Source organism: Lepisosteus platostomus, chromosome 1 (genome assembly GCF_059453375.1).
Source record: "Lepisosteus platostomus isolate fLepPlt1 chromosome 1, fLepPlt1.hap1, whole genome shotgun sequence".
NCBI lineage: Eukaryota > Metazoa > Chordata > Actinopteri > Semionotiformes > Lepisosteidae > Lepisosteus > Lepisosteus platostomus.
In genome coordinates, this window is record NC_142611.1 from 67,373,685 (window position 1) to 67,396,895 (window position 23,211).

The 23,211-nt window shown below is 45.5% G+C and overlaps 1 protein-coding gene across 12 annotated transcripts in view; it reads right to left on the reverse strand.

Annotated features, from left to right (window-relative positions):
* The window catches only part of hdac7a (histone deacetylase 7a), a 99,214-nt gene that overhangs the window by 29,497 nt on the left and 46,506 nt on the right, over positions 1-23,211 (reverse strand). For 10 of the 12 annotated variants that reach the window (XM_088633813.1, XM_088633809.1, XM_088633782.1 and 7 more), the window contains 5 exons: positions 7,307-7,503; positions 6,447-6,534; positions 2,471-2,588; positions 1,614-1,717; positions 428-550 (listed from right to left, as the gene is read on the reverse strand). In XM_088633813.1, the coding sequence (XP_088489939.1) occupies positions 428-550; positions 1,614-1,717; positions 2,471-2,588; positions 6,447-6,534; positions 7,307-7,503 (630 nt within the window). Of the gene's footprint in view, positions 1-427; positions 551-1,613; positions 1,718-2,470; positions 2,589-6,446; positions 6,535-7,306; positions 7,504-17,124; positions 17,236-17,587; positions 17,603-23,211 lie in introns of those variants that run through there. The other 2 variants (XM_088633824.1, XM_088633815.1) reach the window with 2 other exon arrangements.

The following is a 23,211-nucleotide window of genomic DNA, read 5'->3' on the forward strand; positions in this document are numbered from 1 at the left end:
ACAGTACAGGCGCTGAGGTCACCGATTTGCGCATGGTGTGACCACACATTACATTCTTGTGAGGAAAGACTCGTTTTTAATTGTCCCACTTTCTGGAATGTAATAAAACCAGAGGGAAGGAGGTAAGTGGGAGTACAGAATAAGCTGGCCAGACATGTTGCTGAAGTCAAGAATAAGCTGGCCAGACATGTTGCTGAAGTCAGTACCCAGCTTCCTTGAAGATACCGCTGGACAAGGTGCCTGAAGGTGCATTTTTAGGGCCTGAATGCCTAGTAATGCATCGCTGGGCAAAGGGAAATAATTCACGTCATTGAATCTAGACATTCAAAACAGTGGTAGGACTTAATGTGAAGCCAGGCAGGCAGCCTTAGCGTAACTGGGGAGTTGGCATCACAGGCCGATGTTGAGGAGCGACCACGATACCCACCCATAGTCTCGGGGGCTCTCTGCTTCACAGTCGGAGGGGCGCTCTCCTTGCGGGTCAGGGGGCTCTTCCTGGTGCCCAGGTGCTTCTTCAGTTTGTTCTTCACCTTCAGGTTGGGCTCGGAGGCTGAAACAACAGGACGACGCCCTGTTACACAGGTTAACCACCCCTCCTGGAGGGAATCCCACCCTTGCTCTTTCAGAACAGGTGCTGCTGTAGTGTTCAAAATTTTGCCAACTAATTATTAATGCAGAGATGAAAGTTAGACTACAGCCCTGGGTGGCTCCTCCCACACAGGGGTGCTGTCTCACTGGCTGGCCGGCCCACTGTGCTGCGTCTGCTAAATTGCCAGATTGGTGACTCCAGTTTTATTGTAATTGCTGTTTTCCCGGATTTCACCATGTGTTACTGGAAGAGAAGCAGACAGTTCGACTCATCTGCTAGGCTCTTCATTCACTGTCTCATCTTTCTACGTAGGAGTAGAGCAGAAGTTCATCCCATTTAGTCAATGAGGCCACACTGCAGGGCCCATTTTGACACGAGCTGGCATCACACACAGCGCTCATTTCTGAGAACCCGTCCCTGTTTTTTGGGGGGAATGATTCCTTGTGAGGCTGAAGACATGTTAAACTACTTCGCCATATGGGCACAGATTCATTTCAAGATATCACAGCCCTTTATGAAATGCATAATTAGCGCTTTATCAATTTCCAAAACGTGAATTTGTGTTTCTGTAGAGCTGGCTGGTGAATATTCATGTGCCATATCCAAACAGAAGGCGCCATCTCACAGTGATGTGTGCATTTTGTTAGGCTTCTGTAAGGCATGTCTGAGATTGGATTCTGTATACAGATGATCTCTCTGAACTGAACAGCCTCACCCAAAATCTGTGTGGATCTGCTGAATAACGGTCTGGAGAAATAATGTGTTAAGATGGACGAGCGCTGGGTTGGATGAGAAGTTTTGTTTGTTTTTTTTAAAGGGACTAAGGCGACCAGCTCTGTTGCCTCCTGTGAAGCCTCCCACACTCATCTCCTAGATGATCTTCTCTCATAGTGTCACCTTAGCACCCGGCTCGTCCTGCCGCAAGCCAGGAGTCTTCATTCTCCTCCCAGGACAGGCATAAGGATGAAGGAAACTGACTCGGACTGAACTGGCAACTTCCCGAATGCGGTGGCGATGGACCAACCTGTCCGGCGCAGCGGAATGTCTTCTGGGGAGTCGCTGGGTGGCTGCGGTGGGGGGGGCACCATCAGAGAGGGAGGGGGGACATCGGGGTCCGGAGCCAGCGCCCTGCAGATATACAGCCCACAGCATTAAACCAGTGTCTTTGTACAGCCGGCCTGTTTGTTGATTTAGTTTAAATTTGTATCTGATCTTTATATTCTGCAGCCATTAAAATCATGGAGGTTTCACTCGATACATTTACTAGTCTTGAATAAGGAAGACTGTGATACAGTAAAAGTACTCAAAATCCTCAAGGGCCTTGACACACCCAACCCAGTGAACCATGAACAAGAGGGCACACGTGGAGAAACTGCAGGGAAGTGCATTTCAAACTGAGAGGCACTTTCTTTACACAAAGAGTTGTGGGAGTCTGGAACAAGCTGCTGCACAATGCTGCTGTAGTTGAAACCCTGTTTTCTTTTAAGAAAACAGCTTCATGAGATTGTGGACCAAACATCTACTAACTACCAAATGAGCTGAATTGGCCAAATGGCCTCACATTTGTTAATGTTACAATTTATTCAAAGCATTTAAAGTAAGACATTCTGATCATTTTTGAAAGGACTCACATACTTTTCCAAAAACCTTACACTTTTACACCGTCCAAAAACAGATAGACTGAACCTGGCACCCATATTAAACAGATAGCAATCCTATTGGGGTTCAGTTGACTAAAACTGCATGCCTAGTGTTCAAGGCTCTTATTGTGGGGACACGCTCATTGAGAAAAGCATGGCTGTTAATTTGCGTGTATGGCTCCGGCTGGCTCGCAAACAGACGACACCAGCTCAGAAGGAGAACAAGTGTGGGTTGGCTCACCTGTAGGCTACAGGGGGGTTGCTCAAGGGGTTGGAGTTGGTACGCTCCAAGGCAGCCTGCTGTTTCTTGAGGATCACTTCCTGTAGTTTCTGTTTGACAGCTGTACTGGCCACAGCACCTGCCAATCAAGAGAGCCATGAAATCAGAGTCCTGTTTTCTATTCCACAAGATCCTGCAGGAACAGCAATTCCTTCATCATTCTCTCCAAGGTGAGGGGAATGGAGGCAATTGAACCGTGGATGTTTTTTAAAGAAAGTCTCCACATGTCTTTCTGCAATGACCCCTGCAGACTTGTACAATAAGGCACTCAAAAGTGTGTTGAACCTATGGTAACTGCTACCACATGTTCTCCGAAAGCTCTTGAACCGTTCTGAAGAAAAAAGTGGAAAAGGAAGCAGAGCTGACATGCACTCACACACAGGAATTCCCACACATGTGGCTGTGAAGAGGGACTGAGAGCAAGCTGTCAACCCAAAACTGAAGCCACATGGGCCCGGCCCTTGCTATGCAAATGGTCAGCTAACACAGAATCGCTGAAATCAATTCATTTGATTTTTGTCTTGAAAGGTCATTTAAGGCAGTAATAGACATTATGTGCAATCTGCCTTTTAAACAATGTTCTTTTTTAATAGTGGCACTGGTAGTAAAATCCTGAGTATTGTATGCCTGTAGTTAGCTGGCTCAGCTGAAAATGGCCATAATTATAATTCTATTCCCAGACACCTACGGTATAGGCTATTGCTGGATGGAGCTGCAGCTAATCGTGTTTAACCTCATTAAAGGAAGAAGACAATTTGGCAAACACATTGTTATGTTTTTAACGCAATACTGTGCTAAACTTGTTTTCTCATTGTGTGAGCCAGATGCTACTGTAATGACCCCAGCCTAATGACAAACAAGGCTGTACAAGCTGTACAACAGCGCTCAGTGAGACTGCAGGCTGGCTCTCCACGCTCTAGCTAATACCAGCTGAACTCTGAAAAGAGCCACCACTGCCAGAAAAAAATCTGGCTGTACTCCAGTTTCCAAGAGAGTGATTTTCTATGTTGATCTGCACCTCTGATGAGGCAAAGAGCTGTAGGAATGACAGGTCAACAGCACAGATCAAATTCTAAAATATTTCATCTGCTAAATGGAGTTGGTAGCCAGTGCAGAACATAAGAACTTTGGCCCAGGTTGATGGAAGCTGATATATATATATTCTTTATTGGTGCAGGAACTGACTCACACCTTTAATTGCCAAACAAAGAATTACCTACTTAAGATCTGGAGGTGTAGCTCAATATTGACTCAGGGCTTTTCAGAAGTCTATCAAACCTTACCCTGGTGATAGTATTTCCCTGTTGTCTGTAGATTAGAAAAGGTCCTGTTATTGTCAATATTTGCATAAAATACAAGCTTGCTATTTTTAAAGCTTGTGTGAGTGACCTGTTTGTTGCTACTGCTTTCTGCACGACAGCTGATCCAGCTAACAGCTTGGAGAAAAATTCCCCATTGGAAAAATTCTTCAGGTTTCCACACGCTGACCGAACTGTTCTACACCATAGATTGACAGCTCTTGAGCTATCAAATCCAGCTCTGACCAATTCTCCTAACCCTCTATCCACTTTCTTGACACAAGGTCTGACCTCTCTTACCCCCACACTGCCATACAGCAGAACAGAGAATCCTCTCATATTGCTCTGCTTGTCAGTTCTGGACTTAATTTTGTATTACATAGGCAATACTCCTTTAGTTTCTGCAGCTCTCTTACGCTTATTGCCTTATGAATAATTTACCCCATTGTTTTATGAATTATGAATGATTTATGTCATTCATTCCTATCACAAAACTCAATTTACAGGAGACAGATTAATCTAAACTGATTTCAGTATGCTTTCCCAAATTCTACTCAGGTTTTACCATGGTATACCACAGTAAACCTTTATTAGGTCCATCAGGGTCCCTTTCCCTTTCTTGTATAATTCTTTCTTATTTTATCTCTTTTATGCCAGTTCCATGGTCTGAGGGTCAGACCAATATTGGGTAGCCTGTAAGAATTGCAATTCTAAAACTTAATGCAACTGTGACGTGGTTACACAAAATGTAGGGACCTCTACAGAAAGACAGCTTATGAGAAGACCAGGGTTCAGTGTTGTAGAGCAAATTGCATGAAATATTAATGTTCATCGGTCAGGGGTGTGAGCCTGGAAGGTGTGGGAACGGGAAGGTTTTGGGATCAAACCCCAGGTGGGACACTGCTGAAGTACCCTTGAGCAAGGTGCTTTGCTCAGATTACACATGTAAGTCACTATGAATAAAAACCTCTGTAGCCTTGGGGTGTTGAGTTTAAAAGTGCTCCTATCACCCCAAAACACACCTTATTATACAGAATTGGGCCTTTTCCTGCTATGGACCCCCTGCCAGAGGCTACCTGGGGTTGTTCGATTCATACAGAGGAAGAAGATTAATACACCCCCCCCACCCCATGTTCCTCCACCCTGAAAATAAAACACTGTTTTTTTATAGTGCAATGGCAGATGGCCAGCTTTCAACAGCTTCTGCTCTTTTTTCTAAAACCCTGCTGCCTTTTTTAACCCCTGGGAGAGCTGGAAAGGAGAAGCTGTGGCCCGGATTAACAACAACACAGACAGCTTCTGATTCAGCAGCTCTGCACTTCTTCCTCCCAGCAGTTGAGACTCGCTGGCCACCAAAACGGCTGTGTGCTGAACGTGGTCATCTGGGCCCCTTAGATCAGGGCCTGACAGACAACGGGCCTTTCCAATCTGCTCTGCCCCGGTGCTGAAGTGCAATCAGCTCCTGAGTTGTTTGGCGCCGAGAATTAGAAGGACCATGCAGCAACTGAGGTACTGGTTGCACTGAAGTACTGCAGTGTCCTAGAAGCCCTGCCTTAAATTTCCAAGGCACCTGTGGAGCACATACAAGGTTATCAGACGTCCAAGGTCTTCCAAACACCTCCACAAATAACAGTAAGGCCAGCTATTGTCTGTAACTCTGCAAGCAGTCTTCCCCAACTCCTCCCCCACATAGCTTGTCACATGCCTGTGATTTCATCTGTGTACTCTTTACTTCAAGTAAGCTGCCAGAACGGATACAGAGATGTTCTTCCTGAAGGAGATCTACAGACCACACCGCTGCAGTGCTTGGGCACCAGTGACAGAACTGTGGTTCAGCAGCCCGATCAGCAAACAGGAGCCCTTCTGAGCAAACAATCTCGTCGCATCTTGCCACTGGCAACATCAGGAAAGCACCTCTGACCTCATCCTTGCCACTGAGAACTGCACTGTGTCCTCGCAGATAATAAAGCACAAAGCAATAAAAAACACAGGAAGCTAGCAATGTGACTCATTTCATGTCAAATCATGACAATGAAGCTTTCCCCAGCTCGCAAGGAGGAGTTTTCCTTGGAACTCTTGTCTAGAGCATAGTGTACTTTTGGATCAACTGTTTTTTTTTGGATCATTTTTTTTTGTGTTAAGGGAGAATACAGATAAGATCAAGTATGGACAAGGAACACAGAAAAACAATATATATATAGAAGGATGAATTCTTGGAATTGTGACCTGCTTGTTGTTTTTGGCATATCTAGAATCATTAACTAAAGATTAAAGCCAAGTAAGACTGGGAAACCCCCAAAAAAGCAGAAGACATAATCAACTGCTACTTCTCCAAATAGAAACTTTTGTTTTTACAGTGTTTCATGAACGTGCACAGTCCCTCCCTATTAATAAACACAAAGCCCCACAGTTGAGAGCCGAGAGATGGTGTTTTGCCCCTCGGAAGAACTCAAATTCCTTCATGGATAGTATTTCTGCACGCAGAGTCATTGCTGCCACATGAGAACGTGGACACATGCAAGTATAAATGTGTGGTTAGTCTAAGGCTCTGGGAAGGGGTTAGGCTTAAGGAGAGGAATTCTTCGGTACTCTCTCCCCGAACTTGTTCAGCCCGAGCAACAGGGGGCGCCATGACTTACTCTGCTTGCTTTTGTCCTTGTGCCACAGCTGCTGCAATTCCTGCTGTTTCTCCTGCTCCTGCTCTCGTCGCCGCTGCTCCATGTTAAACTGCAAAACACAACATTGCACATCCTACTAACATTCACCGGCAAACGTGATCTCAGAGCCTCATTTACTTAGATGGAGAGCAACATCTTGACAAGGCAACTACCAGAGTGAATGACCTTGTCTCTGAGATACCTACATGTTTTATGTTCCGTGGTAATACATTTTACCATTTAGATCACAAACCAGTCCCTTGCGGTGTAGCCGAATCTCCTTAAGGAGGGGATGAGATGTGGTCACTTTGTTTCGGATTCTTGTCCATTTCATTACTGTGAGCATGAGGCCTTTGCTTTCCTCCCCGTAAGAGAAAGACAAGCCTCACATCAAAAACGCCAGAGATCAGATAAGACATGATCTTTCTGAAAAGCTGCAGAAGTGTCCCATCAACATGCCCTGGCAGAACCACCTACAGTACCAGCCCGCTCATGGCCGATACTGCAACTGTGTAACTGTTGCCATGATCTGCATCTCTGCCTGTCATTTCTGGCAGAGGAGAAGATCTTCTCAAGGCTAGCAAAAGCACAAACCATGTTTCTTCTGTCTTTTCCCTCCAAATGGGTGTCAGGAAGACCAAAACGGGAAAACCTTTTAGCGAGACGGGAAGGTGTTTCTTTTAACAGAGAGACTCAGTGCTTTCCAATTTGCATCCACAAGCCTGAAATACACGCCTGTGTGCTGTAGTCGAGCGTGCACACCGCAGGGCCACACTTTTCCGGCCAGACACGCCACGCACCCCCCCCCCCCCATCAGGAGGAGAGCCAGAAGAGAGCCGTACCCGGATCTGCTGGTGCAGCTGGTGCTGGGAGATCTGCGCGCAGGGCTGGGGGCTGGGGAACGGGCCGAGGAGCAGGGGGTGGGGCAGGGGCGTCAGCATGGCGGTCTCCGAGCCGGGCCGCACAAGCCGCTGGCCCACGCGCAGGTCCATGGGGGCGGCCTGAGGGACTGCCACGGACACGGGGGGGCTCACATCCGCTGCGGTGGACAGAGACAGAGAGAGAGAGAGAGAGAGAGAGAACGGCATTAGAAAGCAAAGCACGAGCAAAACGTGTGGCCAGCAGATAGAAACCGCATGAAAAGTAGTTCTCTTTGTGAGTCTGATTCTCTGTCCCCCCACCCCACTCTCTTCTTCGGTTTTTCTTTTCTGATGCTTGGAAAAGGGGGGTGTCGTTATTGTTGTGTGTCTGAATGCTATTACAATACAGTACGCAAACAACAAAGGGTGGCCAACAGGTACACAGGAAACAGGAAAAAAAAAAACAGGAAAACAGGCCAACAGGAAAAAAACGAAACCAATGGCAACACAGTGTTACCGAGCGGCTGAGTATCCACTGCCGACAAGCACCAACCACAGCCTCACTCTTGAATTCAGGAAAATTGCTCTGCACTGGGGCTCGCCTGAGTCTCGATCCAAACGCACTCGATCCAAACACTGCTTCTAATGCACGTACCTGCTATTGATGTGTGAAGAATAATTCAAAGTGGACAGTGAACCAGATAATACTAAGGCTCCCGTTTACAAGCATGCAGTACTGACTCAGACTGTCCTTGTTTCAAGCCTAGGGTCTGTTGCGCAGTAGGCATGAGCAATTTTAGACAACTTGCAATCTTGCTTCAGCTGGAAAAAACCTATGGAATCCTATAGTCTATGGATATGTCTATATATCTATGGTCATCAACGTAAACCTCTTTAGTACAACACATGCTTTGGACATAGGTTGTAAAATAAAAACACATGCGTCCACTTTGATGCCTCTCAAAAATGATCACGCGAACAGCATTAGACACCTGCAGTACTGTAGGCCTTGTTCCCACTGCAAACCCCATCAGAAAGCCACTGCTGACCGCCACACGCCTGTAAAATAAACCTTTCGAAGATTTCAGAAAAAACTCCAGGACATTTAGAACTGTGTTCCGCGCAGAGCCAGAATAGAGACGAGAACTATTAAAGAGCTGTACGGGACCGGGGCATGGCAGGGTGTGTTTATGCTGATGAATGGGTCAGCGAGTTCAAGCAAGGCAGCATGAATATGACAGCACAGTGTCCCTGGCTTAGTTACACTGCTGCACAGTAAGAGTGGGAAAAACACTGAATCACCAGCGGACTCACAAAGCTGCCACCTCACACACTGGTCCCACTCACAGCTGTAAACTGATCCCTGAACGCCACTCCCGGCAGAAACAAAAAAACAACAAAGGTGACTTCTTTCCAGGTGACCTCAAATCAGAGCTCCAGGAAGGGGCTCCAGCGATTACAGGGCTCCCGTTCAGTGAACTTACACGAGAAACTACCCCCTCCGTTGGAGCTCTCCCGCACAACACAAAAGCGGGCATGCGTCTGTGCTCCAATCCCGCACGTCCATTTGAGCCCGGCCTCGGGCGTTTATCTCAGCCAGAGAGAAGGGCAACACTCTGCCCACGTTGGAAACCGGCTCTTTTTCTTTTCCGCTGTTGTGAATTAAGCGTTTTCATTCGATGATTTCCATATTGAAACATTTGCATCGGTGACTCAGCGGAAGGCTCATTTCCTTCACAACAGCAGATTCTGTGGTCCTGCTGGGGCAAAGATGATTTTGCTGTGAGAAGCCGTCGCCGAGGTCAAATTGAAGTTCACGCCTTTGGCTCCCCAAGGGAACAAGGGTTACCACCTGGCAGGGCTGGGGAAATCGTTCAGTTCAAGCAGACTGTGCACACATCACTGCTCCTTCAGGCAAGCACATCGTTGTTTTGGATCCTTCATAAAGGAGCAGCAAGAGTCTTCAGCCAGTGATCTTCAAGTTGGCCTAAATCACCCGAGTGGTGATTTCCCCACAGAGCAAATAAGGGACGGGAAGACCTTTTTAACGTCTGCCACATCGATGGGGTAGGAATGCGATTGGCAGCTCTTCTACGAAACTACATTTGTGAAAAAAACAGGAATCACAGGGTTTCCAGGGCTGGATCACAGACCCCCCAAAACATCCAATACCACTGAAAGTAACCAGGCGTCACCCTGAATCGGGTACAAGTGCATGTTAGTAACATACTCAGAAAGCTAGTGAATGAATTTCCTGTATCACAGGAAGGATAGGACGACAAAACAGGTCTGGCACACTCTGAAAGCGTGCCAGACACACGGCCCGGTGTCAGAGAAGTTCTCATGCAGGTAGAGAGCTGGATAGTCAGACAGAGGAATCCTGACGTCAGGACAGCTTTCGCTGGCTCTGCAGGAGCCTCCTCTCGTCTCAACAGCGAATAAGGCGGGAAGGACGCACTGGTAGAGCTGTAACTGGTTTTTAACCATCAAACATGAGACACCGAAGTAGAACTCCTGTCTTACCTGTAATTGTCGGTCATTCAATATCAGGATTTCAGTGCAATTCTGAAGTGATCGGACCCCTAGGTAAGAATGCACTATGATCGACTGGAACAGGTAAAGGTTTATTCCATGCTGAAAGGGAAAGAAAAGAGACACAACATTTCGGCTGTGGAGCCTTCTTCAGATGTTGACAGCCAAAATGTTGTGTCTCTTCTCTTTTCCTTTCAGCATGGCATAAACCTTACCTGTTCCTTTGCAGCCTACCCATGCTGAAACCACTACCTACTCTAACCTCCATGATCTACTGAGGGAGAAAATAAGCAAATCAAACAAATGGTTCTGTGCAATAGCGGCACAAATATGGAAAATGTATACCAAAAGCACAGCGTACATTAAACGTGGCCGAAATCCTGAAGCAGGAAACTAAGAGACAAATATTTTCTCAACACATTGCTGTCACTATGACAAACAGACAAAAGTAAAAGGAAGAGTGGAGCGTGTCTAAGGCATGTATCAGTCATGCTGCAGTGTCCCGGTCTGAAACTGGCCTCCTGTGCCCTCCCTGAACCACATCTCCGGCCACACAGGGCGTGGAGGACCACAGGAATGTCCACTCCTGAAGAACTGTGACAACACTTTTCCCAACAGCAAGATCTGTCTTTTGTCAAATTCCTTATTAAGCGCTTTACTGGCGTGGCTGATGAATTACAGTGTTGCCAATAAAAATAAGCAAAACATTTACAACAATAACATTATTATTGTTATTGTTATTATTATTATTATTATTATTATTATTATTATTATTGAGGGTTATCGTGTGTGAGTGTGTAGGATTGTGTGTGTGTGCAGTGGAGTGAGGGTTATCGTGTGTGAGTGTGTAGGACTGTGTGTGTGTGCAGTGGAGTGAGGGTATCGTGTGTGAGTGTGTAGGATTGTGTGTGTGAGTGTGCAGTGGAGTGAGGGTATTGTGTGTGAGTGTGTAGGATTGTGTGTGTGAGTGTGCAGTGGAGTGAGGGTATCGTGTGTGAGTGTGTAGGATTGTGTGTGCAGTGGAGTGAGGGTATCGCGTGTGTGTTTAGGATTGTGTGCAGTGGAGTGAGGGTATCGTGTGTGTGTAGGATTGTGTGTGTGCACAGTGGAGTGAGAGTATTGTGTGTGTGCGTGCGCAGTGGAGTGAAAGTATTGTGTGTGTGCGTGCGCAGTGGAGTGAAAGTATTGTGTGTGTTTTGGATTGTGTGTGTGCGCGCAGTGGAGTGAGAGTATTGTGTGTGTGTGCGCGCGCAGTGGAGTGAAGGTATTGTGTGTGTGTAGGATTGTGTGTGTGTGCAGTGGAGCGAGGGGATTGTGAATGGATCATGTGTGAGAACATGTATTGTAAGTACAGCCCCCTTACTTCTACAATCAATCCCTTTTAGAAAACGAGCAGCCAGCTGTGTCCTTCCTCTAAGCTAACAAGCAAAAACAATCAACAACTTTTCCCCTCATTTCTCCTGGCTTTGTAGCGCTGGAGGAGCCGCGGATGGGAACGTGCTTGTTTGTGTGCGAGGATGTGGCACTTTGAGACCCGGGGTTTTAATGAAATGCAAATGTCATTCATCTCGCCTGGCTCGCCTGCGGCGCTGGCCTCTCGCCAAGCTGCACACAGCTGAGGAGGAGGAAGAAGAGTCAGGAGGAATACAAAAGAAAGAAAAACAGCGTGTTTTTTTTACGTGGCAGAGCCTGTCCAGTCAGAATAAGAATCATTCCCCCTCCTTTCACCGAGGCTAAATTTAGCCCGAGAAAGAGTGAGATTTAGAGTGAGGATAAGACAGAGCAGAGGGGAATGTCAGTTACTGCCTAGGAGCCCAGTCAGGTGTGAACTGTTAAAGAGAGAGTCTGTTTCGCGCTTGGAAGCTCGCGTTTCAACAGATCATGCTTAAAACCCTGATGTCTGAACAGCGGACTGATATTGTGAATGACATTTATACAATGGAGAGGACAGCATTTTCTCTTAATTCAGAGCCAGAAAGGTTTAGCAAATACCGGTCAAACCGGAAAAAAATATGTCCCCATTAAGACCTGATTTCACTTTGAGAAGTAAAATGATGTATATTTCAGGGTAGGCTCTTTTGTTGTTGTTTTTCTGTTAACTAATGTAGGCTTGAATAATTCTATTTCTGTAACTAGCCCCCATCTATGTGAAATAGTTAAAAAAGTGCAATTGTTAACTAAAAGAAAAGGTGGAAGAAGATAATGAGCTAAAGATTGCATGCATAATTAACATGTAAGCCATTTCTTCAATAAATAAGTTTTTAAAAAAACACTAATATGTAACTGAGAGGTTCCCCATATATATATATTGTATGCACTCCAGGTGACTCAAATAATGCTCATGGGGGTCAAAAATCAAACCAGATACAAAATATTCTATTTTAGAGGAAAATAACATCAGATGGCAAGTACGCAGAGGTCTTGTTCAATAAAGTCAGCGTTTCCACATGAGAGTAGATGCGACATCACAAAATGCACAGAGGTCACAGTAAAGGCGACAACCTGTGTTTTGCAATTCTGAGCCTCTCAAACGTTAATGGGTGCAGTGCTGCTGGATTATTAGTTAAGCGCTTGTCTGTTAATGGTAATAACTGTACACGGTATTGTTCAGTTCAGGGTCAGCAGCACAGGGCTCATCTCTTTCTTAATCTTGAAAAGGAACCCCCCCAGTTAGTTAATAAGAGCCGAGTGGCAAACAGTAATAAGGCACAAATTCAGCTGGCATGGTCCTGGGTCCCTCTCATCACAGGATAACGAGAACACGGTCTTCAGTTCAGGCCACCTTCTTACAAAATGACATTGTTACCCTGACAGTAAATTTGTTGTTTAAGCTGAATGTCTTGCACATAAGAGAAAAGGAACTGAATATTTTAGTCCTGAAAGAAATAAAAGAATATGAGAAAACCTAATCTAAGCACTTGAAATGTCATGAAATATTTTAGACAAAGGCAACCCCAATGGACTACTTTGCACTAAGGAACCAAAGACACGAGATCAGTAGGAGAAATTATAAAGGAGTATTTGCTGGACCAGAAAAAGGAAGCACTTCTTTACATAGAGAGTAGTGGGAGCCTGGTACAAATTACCCCGCCACATTGTTAAAGACAATTTCCTAGGATCCTCAATGATCCTTAGTTTTTCCCTGACAGAGTTTTGCTGATTTGATGTGGTCAAATCCCCCAGAAATTCAGAGTCACACCCATGCTCCGAGAGGGACTGAATTGATGTTCCTCTGCCTCGACTTCTTATCGGCCAGGATACACCAGGAGCGGCCCATTTCCAGAGAACGCTTCAGAGGAAAGATCTGACTAAACATAATATTAATCCAGAAGAACAGGTGAATGATAGTCAGTTTCAAAATATTTAAGACAGCATCCACAGCTAAACTTAAACTGTTGAAGTGGACTCGGTAAGCCAAGAGTTTCAAGGAAGCATGCATGTCTCATACCCGGAAATCAACTTTAAACTTCACGATTTCAGTAGGAACACGAGAAACACAAATATTTAGAAATGAGAGGACAGAATTTGGTTTGTCTGGTTTCATCCAAGATTCTCACAAGGCCATTTCTTACATGATCCCAGGGAATCTGCTTCAGCAACAGCCTGACATGAGCATGTTAAGGACTCATACATCGACCTCATGACCGATGAACAATAATGAACTTCACACTTGCAGGATCGAGCCGCTCGTCAAGGCTGTGCGCTGGCGATTTGCGTGCGGGGCAGACAGGAATGCCACAAATGTGATTCACTTTCTTTTAACAGACAGAACAGGAAGAGGCTACACAGGTGGCACATTCCTCTGAGCACTGTGAAAAACAAGCACCCAGATACCCCCCACCCCTGCCACGCTCGGCTGTGTGAAGAAAGCAGGATCGGGGGCCTGACAGGCAACTGTGTGGAGCTGGCGGTGATATTATCCGAGGCTCATTCCCGATCCCACCAGTTAGAGAGGCTGTGCAGATTCAGTAGATCCTTCTGCAGAGAGATCTCGCTGCTCTGTACTCTGGCATAGAGAGAACGCAATGCGATGCCCTTTTCTCCTGCCCTCCGCCAGGTGCCCACTGGCTCAATCTGAATTCTACTTCCAGGCCGAGGTGTACTTGAAGGCGATGCCTTGGTGAAAAGATTTCTAATCGCGCATCAGCCCTTAGGACAAAAATAAAAAGTGTTTAACGCTGCACAAAAACAGGTTTGAATACTAACTACAACGAGGATGCAATGTTGGAAATGTTCACAGTGCCGATTCCCAGGTTAAGGTTAGGGCAGGTTCTCACAATATTAGCATAAAAACTTTGCTGTTGCAGGTTTGATCTTTAATTACATGGGAGTTGTTCTGAAACAGCAAGACTGCAGTGATTCCACAGCATGCAAACGTTTTATTCACTGGAGCCTTCTGCCCAGGGGTATTCACTTAAACAGGAATGACTGCTATTGGATAAAAGCAGCTACACTGCTACAAATTCCTGTGGATTCTGGGAATACAATCCTTATAGAGGCCAGCATCTTTCCAGCAGGACCTCTTCAGAAACTCCCTGGAGAAGATCCAGCACTAGATTCATTTCTCAGGACTAATAACGGGATCCCCATAGCCATCTCCCTACGAGGTCCTGACTTTCTGTGGTCATTAAAAATCCCAGGGCATTTCTCGTAAAGAGTAGGGGTGTAACCCCGGTGTCCTGGCTAAACTTCCCATTGGCCCTTACCAATCATGGCCTCCTAATAATCCCCCTCTATGAATTGGCCACGTCACTCTGCTCTCCTCCCCACTGATAGCTGGTGTGTGGTGAGCTTTCTGGCGCACTATGGCTGCCGTCGCATCATCCAGGTGGGGCTGCACACTGGTGGTGGTGGAGGGGAGTCCCCATTACCTGTAAAGCTCTTTGAGTGGAGTGCACTTATAGTGCGCTATATAAGTGTAAGCAATTATTAATTATTATTATTACTGTATCCCTAAAGGAATCTGCTCCATTTTGTAAAACCACAGCACATCCCGGAAGAAAAAGATAACAATATCAATGGCAATAACAGTAACACGGTTGTAATCGCATTAATACACACTGAGCTGCAGGATGACGCCTGCAGCCCTAAAACCAGAACAGATCCCCAACACAAACAGTGTTTACTGGAGGCCTTTTCTGGCAGGGCAACACTCTATAATTTCCTTTGTGTAATTACCGCTCTGTGGATTTCTCCGTGGTTGGGCTAAGAAAAGAAAAACAGCTGCCCATTATAGGGAAACCAGAATTGCAAGTCTTAGTAGAATCCCTTGATTACAGTTGGCTTCTGTAAAATTGCCCCACAGACTGGCAAGGAGCTCACAGCACATGAACACCACGAAGAGCCTCTCATCTGCCCGGCTTAGAAAGAGTAGCGTTCGGCATGTGGCTACTCTGCTGCAAGTAGCAGGCGTGCACATGGGTATTCACAGCCCAGCGAAAGCAGTTTGTCAACAGATCATTCCCTCGGACGGTCTTGGAAACAGGGGGAACACAGGGAATACAGAAATACAGGAGACAAAAGAGCTGCCTTTTTAAAACCCGGCAGGCACAGAAAGAGAAGACAGCTGACCCACATCGCAAAAAAAAAATCACCACCGCCATAATTAAGGAAATGGTGCTCCTAATTGCAATATGGTTTTGAGCTATTTCTGGCCTTGTTTTGACTCCAGTTTGCACTTTTCAAAGATGCTTTTGTAACAGACGCATTTATGACAGATAATTCTCCCAGACTTCATGGAATTTCCCTTCACGGTATCTCTCAGAAGCCTTAAAGACCTCTACCTATATATAGCAGAACTTTTTTTTCCAAAACATTAAAGTGATTCACGGCAGGGCTCTCCAGTTTTTGTTTAGGGTTTTATTGCTGCTAAGCACACACTGCCAGGCACTTTAAATAACAGAACTAAGGATGTCCATTTACAAGTCCAACTGTAAACAGCCTATACAATGCTGAGAGGTGGGGAGTTTGTTAGTTCCTCTACAGCTTTTCTCCTCTGCAGAAATGTCTTCTAGTGCCACTGAAGTTTACTGGCACGTCTGTTTTACTGGAGCGCCACTGGCTTGAGAGATGAACGAGTAGGGACGAAAGCAAATCAACTCCAGTATTCATCCATCACGAAACATCAGCAAGTGCCCCTGCGGCGTGTCTGGGGTACAGAGATCTGGAGGGCCGATCGTGTTGCTTTGGGATTTTGGTGCAGCAGAATGGGGACTGGGAAGCCAGTCAGGGACTGGTTCACTCATGACGGAACAGAGTAAGAACCGTGCATCGTCCAGCCACCACAAACAAATTTCCAAAGCGCTGTAACACGGAAATTGATTCACCAATTCTGCATAATCAGTACCTCTTTGCTAGAGAGGAATCCTGCTCGGAACAGCTACTGCCACGTTCAGTGTTAATGTGTGCAGTACTGGCTGTAGATAAAATCAATCCATTTTACCACTCACTGTCCATACCTTCTGCATCAAGTACAGGCTTTCTCTCGTGACCTTCTGAACCAATATGCAATCAAGTTCTCAATGGAACATTTTCAATGGAAAAACATTCTTGGCCTTAACCAGAAACCCATGAACGAATGCAATTATCCCCATCAGCTAAACCCCCGCAGTGACTGCTGGCTGTTTATGAAATCCGCAGGTGTGTTTGTTATCCAAAGATGGCGCTGAAATCTTTCCATAGTGAGAAAAGATTGATGAGTGCTTGCAATGTGCTTGGAAGAATGCCGGTCTGACGACCAAGATCATTGTGACATTATTCATGTCTAAAATCTGCCTCAGCTATGCCTGTAATGTTGGTTTAAATACCTAGGAAAGTTTTCAGAAATAAATCTTGTTCCTGGACACCAAGTATGCGCTCAGTTTAGAACACTATGCGCACTCCTCTTGACTTGTTGAGAAACCAGTTCTGTAGCACAGAAATTGAGAAGGGCACACACGATTTCATTCACAGTCGACAGTGTAGTGAAAGGAGATACACTGTAAAGTGAGCAATTTCAGGAAAAAAAAAATGTCCACATCCCCAGGCCAAAAATCATCTCATACACACATTTTAGGTGTCATTTTGGTATGGAAAGCTCACTGAAAACACTCCTGTTCCCCATGGAAAATGACAGAAAGCAATAACTTGACACCCCTGAGAAATCAGCCCCAGAACACTGCGCGATTCCTAAAATATTTCTAACACCCAGGGGAACACTGATATTTTTACTGTAGCACAGAGCAGCAGGTGACACTTTCACCCGAATAAAACTGAAATCCGAAACTCACAAACTTTCCACATTCTCAACAAGCCAGGTTATTGCTCCATCCATCTAAACAGCTCCATTTGTATCCGTCTAGGGCAGTGCTATTCCTGGCCCGTCCTGAGGCCTAAGGGCTCTGTCAAAGAAAAGAACAGCACACTGTTTACTGCACATCCCCACACACTGCCAGACTCTGGGTGAACAAGGGCTCAGCACAAGGAACACTACACAACACAGCACATGACACCGCATTACAAATACTTTTTATATGACGGACAAAACAAGACTTAACTGCTTCTTAAACCTGACCCTGTCCTTGAGCATTAAGCACCTCTCTTCTTAAGTGTAAATCCCTTGTCAGTAACGACGATGGATTAATTAAAGCAAGCATCAAGCTCATAAATATTGTGATGCATTAAATTACATCATAAACATTTTCAAGTCCTTGATTAACCCCACATGCAAAGAATAATTCCAAAATGAATCACCTCAAGAATCTGGTTTTAAATCCTGGAGGGCTCTTCATAATATAGAAGTGAATCAGACCGATGAGTGTGACACCAAACAAATTAAGGGTGCATTTCAGCTGAGACAGATACCAGGCACAATCTGAAACAGCAGGATGGTCACATGGGATCTTATTCACTGGGACTGAATCTCAGCCTTGAACAAAGTCACCCGGGCTTGGAGGTTGTGCCTTGAGAGGCACAAAAGAGGAAACGCACACTTAAGTCACTGAGACTCCCGGAGTCCAGGGGAATTCAGCCTGGCCACAGCGCCCATTTCAGATTTTAACCCTGAAAATGACAACAGCACTGCCACCTTGCAAACTGATCTAACCAGAGCTCAAAAGCTAAGCTGGACCGGCCCTGCTCAGCAGCGAAGACGAAACCGGTTGCTGTTCTGAAGGGTATGGGTGGACCACCTGGTGCTGCTCTTTCCTCTGCACATGATTTCCAAACCAGTGCCCACAAAAGGGCAAAATGGGACACTGTGGTACATGCTATCCTAACACTGAAGATCTCATAGCATATTTCAAAAGAAAAGGGGTATTAACCCATGTGTTTTAACTAAATTGCACCCTGGGCACCCACAAATTGGTATTGGTACCGTATAAAGACAAAAGTGCAAAAATATGTATATCAAAATCACTGAAAAAACCTCCTGGAAATGTATATTCTTCAATACCAAATCTTCTTTATACATGTTTTTAATCAGCTGAAAAGGGTATTAAAATGGTATTTAAATGATCGTGCCTTTCAAGGCATAGTAGGGTTAGGGTTACAAGAACCATTAAATTTGACTGCAGCTATACTTCTAGTTGCACTTTAAACGATCAAATTAAACATTTTTACACAGTAGAACAGGTTATCTTACAACTTTGGATATGTCTCAGTTTTGGAATACCATTACTATGCAGTGCGATATACAATATCAGCAGCAAAAAGTCTCTGAAAAAAAGTTGAAGATGGGGGCAAATTAGAACTCATCCTAAAGCTCACTTGAGCCCCAAAGACAAAAAGCATCGGGGTTCTGAACACGATGAACTGTGGCCGCTCGAGGGGCGAATGATTAATTTCCTTTTTTAAAGGAATAAGAATCAGCTTCCTTGAAGACATGAAGGAATCCCTGTATCTTGTCAAGCTACGCCTAACCGCACCGGAACTCTCCCTTTTCACCCCTTGACTGCCGCCCCTCTGTCTCACCCTTGGCAATCTTCCCCTCGGCCCTACCAAGATGACGCCCTGATGCTTTTTCTACACTGGAAATCGAATGAACTTCTTTGCACTTCAAGCTCAGTTCAGTGAGAAAGTTGCCATGCTTTAAACACAGCTGAGGAGATACATTCCTCTTGCCAGAGCTTTCCGTTAACCCCTCTTTAATAACAGAGGACCTGCTCGGAGCAGGATTTTTAAAAAACATTTTTATTGTAGTTGGTATAAATCTGCAGATGCAGGTGGAGTTTTAAACTGCAAAAACACATACACCCCGCATATCCCAGATAGTGCTCATGTCATTTTGGCGTGAAGCGCGGCTGCATCAAAGTTTGCATTACCGCCTGGGGGCTGGGCAGGTACTTGGGAAAATGTTCTGTTCCTGTGTCTTTCCTGGTTTTGTCTTCTGAAGGAGATAGCAGATTCCAGGCACTAAGTCATGGTGACATGGGAGCTTACAAACGCCAAGCAGGGATCCCATTCTCCTCAGAGGACCAACTGGCTCGGCTGTGTCCATGTATAATTTCAGGGCCATCCCAGACAGCTACTAACACGCACGGCTTATTTTCAAAAGTTTGCTCTTACAGCATTTCATGATGGTGGCTATTGTGTTTCAGTTTACTTCAGTGTGAACAACAATCCTCAGCTCATTTGCCCTGAAGGGAAGGTGTCACAGCTGTATCTGTCTCAGATAACCAGGGCACAGCAGAGTTATTTATACCAGAACGATTAGCTGTGTATACCTCAGCTTTATTGAACTGTGGTCAGAACGAAGATGGGCCTGTCTTCCATTAAAGCTATTAAACAGCTCTCCTCAACAGCATGGCCTAAGGGGTGTGTTAGTTCACGGAGCTTGAATAAACACTGTGATGTGCAGAAGCTCACAGAAAAGGAATTTGGGGAATTTGTCAGGAATGATCGGACAGTAGGATTTAATAAGCATCTCCACCTCAGGAGGAGAAAACATCCCCCAAGCAAGACCAGAATGTCAACCTCCATGACGCATGACTTTGAACGTCTTGGGTCGCACCGAGAAAAGCTCACGCGCATTAAAGAGAGTTACAAAATAATACATTGGACTTCTTTAGCTTCTACCATCCTTTCCAAAACACGGCCCCCAATCTGAACCTTCTCTTGATGACAGAAACCCGTGTCCATCTGCATCTCAGGTTTAGGGTTTTAATAGCACAAAGTATCCATAATCATAATCCGGAGGATCCTAGTGTCCTACTGAAACGCTACCCATTACCAGCAGTTTTGTGTTAATATGCAAAAGTGCAAAAGCACTTCAACCCCTCAAACGTGTGTAGGGAGAGGTTACCAGAGTATCAGTGATACTGTCAGGTTTTTTTCTGTAATGCTTCAATACTAGTTCTATGATCACAGAAAACCCTATAGATTGCCCAACAAACACACTCACCCACTGAAACATTATGTATTCAACTGTGATTTTTATTCAAGGTGATTACTAATAACACAACTGGGCGATACAGAGGGGAAGCACTGGGAACTATGAAAAAGTTACTTTGCGGTGCATAATAAGGAATAGGCAGGTCTGAGTGTGCAACACTTCACAAACATAATGCCACAGCGTACACATGGCAAACGAATGATATAACCCGAGACACAGAATGGGCAATTAGTGCACTCCGTATGATTCCTATCCCATACGTGGTCCATTCGAAAGTCTACAGGGCTGTTCTGTGAAACACCTGTGTGCCTGATATTGCCTGAACCGACACAGTAAGGCCAGTAAGGTGCTACAAATAAAGATTAACCCACATCGAACACAAAACATTGCTTCAAAACATTCAGGAACAATTACAGCCTCTGGTATGGCTGCAGGCTGCACTGATCTCCTAAAGGGAAGTTCTCTTGGGGGAAAAACGTGACCTTGTTAAAGCGGGGGTGTCTTGGACTGAAGGGGAAGCCCGAGACTCTCCCGATCGGAGGGGCTGAATACAAAAACCCCGGAAGGAAACTGTGAAATAGGAGACCAAGTTCCCCGGGGGGGGGGGGGTTAAGGAGAACAGCAGGGACCTGACAGGCTGAAGAGAAAAACAAATATTTCCACCTCTGAGCTGGACGCAGCATCTGTAACTTGTACACGTCCGAATCCCACAGTGCGGGGGAAGGCAGTAATGCAAGTCATACAATCGCTCCCGAGTTCCCTAGAACTGGCTGCTTCATGACAACACTTATCATGCCAGCGGGGCCGATAGTATCAGGATATCAGATTTGCTTCTGTGGAGGATCAGGGCAGAATACTTCAGTATTTTTAGCTCGGGCTAACTGATTACCATCGACAGAGAAGATATGTATGTTTATGGAAATCGCAAGGGGCTCAGGTGTCTATAAACCTGTTCCCCCCCCCCCAAAAAAAATGGGAAGCTAGAGAGACTAAAGCCTTCCATAAAGGAAATCATGAAGATAAGCTCGTTTTATGTTCTTTTATATCAGCGCTCAACATCCTCCCTCGGTTCTGCCCGGATGGCTCCTGCAACCCAATACCAGGAACTCTGGCAACAAGCGATCCTCTTGTAATGGCTGTTTTACCTCTAAGGCTGCTAAAGCAACTGGTGCACAACAAATGATAATTAAACGAAATGGGCCTGAGGGGAAGATGGTGTAATTATGCAAACACACAGGTATTTCAGCACAGCACTCCGCGTGTTTCAGCTCTGAGCTAATAATAGCAACTTTATGCTTTATAAACTACTTTTTTTTCCTCCCAGGTGCTTTGGGAAGTTTACGAAAGGATGAATGCTCCCTGCAGTTGAAATTTAGTTTAACCCTTTCGGTGTAATTCAAAACCGTGCATTGCTGATCCTTTTCCCTGGGTTTGAAATGCCTTTCTTTATTGTTATTCCCAGCAAGGTGGTCTAGAACAGGGGTCTCCAGCAGGTTTTATAAGCAGCCTTAAATCATCCACTTCTACAGGCCTGGAACAATTTAACAATGATCAGTTAAACAGGTGATGGGTCTCACTTATGCAGAGATCATCTAGAGCAAAGCTATTCCCATCTTTCAGCCTTCAAGGACCAGTGCCTCCTTCACTGAAACACTACTTGCTTAACTGATCGATTGCTTAAACTGTAAATAACAGGCTATTCCAATCACAGGGTTGAGGTTGGGGCTCTGCGGGATCAGGCCTGGAGATCCCTGGTCAAGGAGCAAGGCTGCAGCAAACGTGTCTGCAGTGCAGGCATTTGATTGGAATGAGAAAATTAACAAAAAGGCTTAACGCCAACTCTTCATGAGTAAGGAACGGGTACTTTGTAAGAAAAAATGCTTTCTCTCTTAGTGTCAGGAAATCAAAAAATAAATTGCAAGTGATGTCTGTGACTAAGCATGTTAAGAACATACGGCCATTTACAAGTGAGAGGAGGCCGTTTGGCCCATCTGGCTAATTGAGTAGTTAGTAAACAATTGATCTCATCCAGCTGTTTTTTTTTTCCCAGGAAGCCAGGGCGTAAGCTTCAGCAACATGCCTGGGTAGCTTGTCCCAGATGCTGGAAGTGCTCTGAACAAACAGCTACCAGTAGGGATTAGGCTGAAGAAGGAAATGTACACTGACACAAAAGCAGAGCACAGATCAGATCCTAGAGATTTCGGGAAACCATTCCATCCCTTCTTGCTACAAATCCAAGATCAAATTCGATTTTGCCATAAGCACAACTCTTGTGCACAGACGTGGCACCAGCGAAGCATCTAAAACGAAGAATTTGACAGATTCGTCAAAGTGGATACAGAGTCCAGAACTCATTGATCCCAGAAAATTAAAACAGTAAAACAGCCTTCAGAACATCTGTGTTTTACTATCTGCATATCAGGAAAAACTGCCCACCCGGGGAATAAAGGACAAATGAATGAATCCACGACTGTGAATGGTTTAAAGCTGTGTTTAATCGGGAATTTCTTTACAGTTCTGATGGATATTTCCTAACCTGCAACAGGAAAGGATCATCATCTCCTTCTCAGGCATTCGCCACTCCTGGCAGCCATCGTTTCCACCACAGCGCCGAGCCGCCGTCACTTCCGAGCGCTTACGGCTCACGCTGCTCCACATCCCCGCGGAACGTTTCCTCAACAAAAAGCAACCCGAGTTTCTAAAGGTCCTCAGAGTCCTTCTGAGTGCTACAGGCACATTCCTTCCCAGCCTGTGCAGAGGTCTATTGGTGGGGATCGGTCCCGTCCGTGCTGGGGTTCGGACCACATGCTCCACAGTCAGTTTACCATGACTTTCCTCCATCCTCGGCGCCCTCAGCTGGGCTGACACTTTCACATCGCTGCAGGACGAGAGGAGTGGGAGACTGCTGCTCTGCTGCTGGCTTTCATTTAGCACTCCTGCAGGTCTGAAGACCAAGCGGTGTTTATCTGCTTAGCCGTGTTTACCT